At 46.6% G+C, this 1,360-nt stretch overlaps 1 protein-coding gene across 2 annotated transcripts; it reads left to right on the top strand.

Moving 5' to 3' along the window:
- Positions 1-135: 135 nt before the first annotated feature.
- On the top strand, positions 136-1,332 carry LOC107580629 (cytosolic carboxypeptidase-like protein 5). Of its 2 annotated transcripts, XM_016266302.1 has the most exons (3): positions 136-914; positions 984-1,033; positions 1,114-1,332. In XM_016266302.1, the coding sequence occupies exons 1-3, from the start codon at positions 897-899 to the stop codon at positions 1,292-1,294; spliced, it is 249 nt and encodes an 82-aa protein (XP_016121788.1). In that variant the 5' UTR covers positions 136-896; the 3' UTR covers positions 1,295-1,332. The 2 variants fall into 2 exon arrangements, with proteins under 2 accessions (XP_016121788.1, XP_016121787.1); XM_016266301.1 differs by lacking the exon at positions 136-914 and having other exon boundaries at positions 945-1,033.
- The last annotated feature ends 28 nt before the right edge of the window (positions 1,333-1,360 follow it).

Here is a 1,360-nt window from a genome sequence, read left to right as displayed (position 1 = left end):
TTTTTTTTTCTTAAATGCAAAATAATTATATATTGTTTTCAAATTTAGCAAGACAAATAATTCCATAATACTTCACAATTTGAAATGTTAAATATGCAGATTTTAATCAAAATAAATCAGAATGGTAATGTTTTCTTTTTTGGTAAAAAATGAAATGTATATCTTAATGGCCCTAAAAATAGACCACTTTGTTTATGAACAAATATAATTTCTTCTTTCTTTCTGTATGTTTGGGGTGAAATATGAGATTCTCTGGTTCTCGTGTGTGTGGCATTGCAGATATAACATCAGTGATGAGCGAAACGCAGCTGCTTTAATCCCAGAATTCCTTCAGCTGATGTCTACAGATGTAAAGCACAGCGGTGCAGACGGCTCAAAACCAGCTTAGCAGAGCTGTGTGTGACGAGTGTAGCGTGTAGCAGCCGCCGTGTGTGTGTGTGTGTGAATCTAGCGTGATCTGGTGCTCGGTGTCGTGTGCTTCTTCACTGTTTCACTGTGTGTTCGTGCTGACGCTGGCTCTGAGTGTGTAGCGGCAGCCAATCACGCGTGTCTCCTGTAAACCACACGATGCTGTGCTCATTAATAAATGTATCTTGTAAAACATGATAGACGCATCCGAACTGACTTTTCTCTAATAAACATCCTGTTTGAACTGCTTCTGTGACCTTTGACCTTTTTTTTTTACAATTCCTCTGTCACCTGTCAGGTAGCTCCTTCCACTGTTACCACGGTTACCGTGGAACCTGTTTATAACGGGCTGTGTCTGTCTGTCTTGTTGCCTAGGCAACAGCTGCCCTGAGTTCCACCCCGCCGGACAGATTAAAGAGATTCAAAGGCACGGTGGGCGGGGCAAGTCCGGCAGAGGCCCCGCCCCCTCTCCTTCCCCCCAGCAGAGGATGGCGCTGCTGTCACAGGTAAGGAATCAGCACAGAAACACATGCAGACGCCTTATGGATGTGAGCAGCATTGGGCCTGTTTTTCAGGAGCCGCTGCGGGAATCTCTGGACATCCTGACGTCTGTCGAGTACAGCAGGTGAACGTCAGCATTTGAGACGCAGACACAGACGTGATGAAGCACAGTGACACGGTTCTGAGTCTGTGAGTGTCTTTCAGATGTGAGCTGCAGCCTCGGCCCAGCCGGATCCCGGTGCGGAGAGAGCCTCCTCTGACCGAGACGTCCAGCCTGAGAGTGTGGAAACTCCTCAAACCCGGCGTCGAGAAACACCCGGCGGGTCAGAGTCGCTCTTTTCACCCTGGGTCATATCTGAGGCACACATTCCAAGCCTCGGAATGATCAAAATGTGTTTTCATTTCAGTGTAATTGTAGAAACGTCCCGGTTTTGTTGTCAGATCTTGACTG

Source organism: Sinocyclocheilus grahami, unplaced genomic scaffold, assembly GCF_001515645.1.
Source record: "Sinocyclocheilus grahami isolate Dianchi unplaced genomic scaffold, SAMN03320097.WGS_v1.1 scaffold38016.1, whole genome shotgun sequence".
NCBI classification, from domain to species: Eukaryota; Metazoa; Chordata; class Actinopteri; order Cypriniformes; family Cyprinidae; genus Sinocyclocheilus; species Sinocyclocheilus grahami.
The sequence above is the reverse complement of the archived record's forward strand: the minus strand, read 5'-3'. Positions and strand labels throughout refer to the sequence as shown.

What these genes read in the sequence shown, in the direction of transcription:
- LOC107580629 (XM_016266301.1), top strand. Translation starts at nt 951, where the DNA reads ATGGATGTGAGCAGCATTGGGCCTGTTTTTCAGGAGCCGCTGCGGGAA. An exon ending in ACGTCTGTCGAGTACAGCAG is followed by an intron (nt 1,034 to 1,113) that starts GTGAACGTCAGC and finishes AGTGTCTTTCAG; the next exon opens with ATGTGAGCTGCAGCCTCGGC.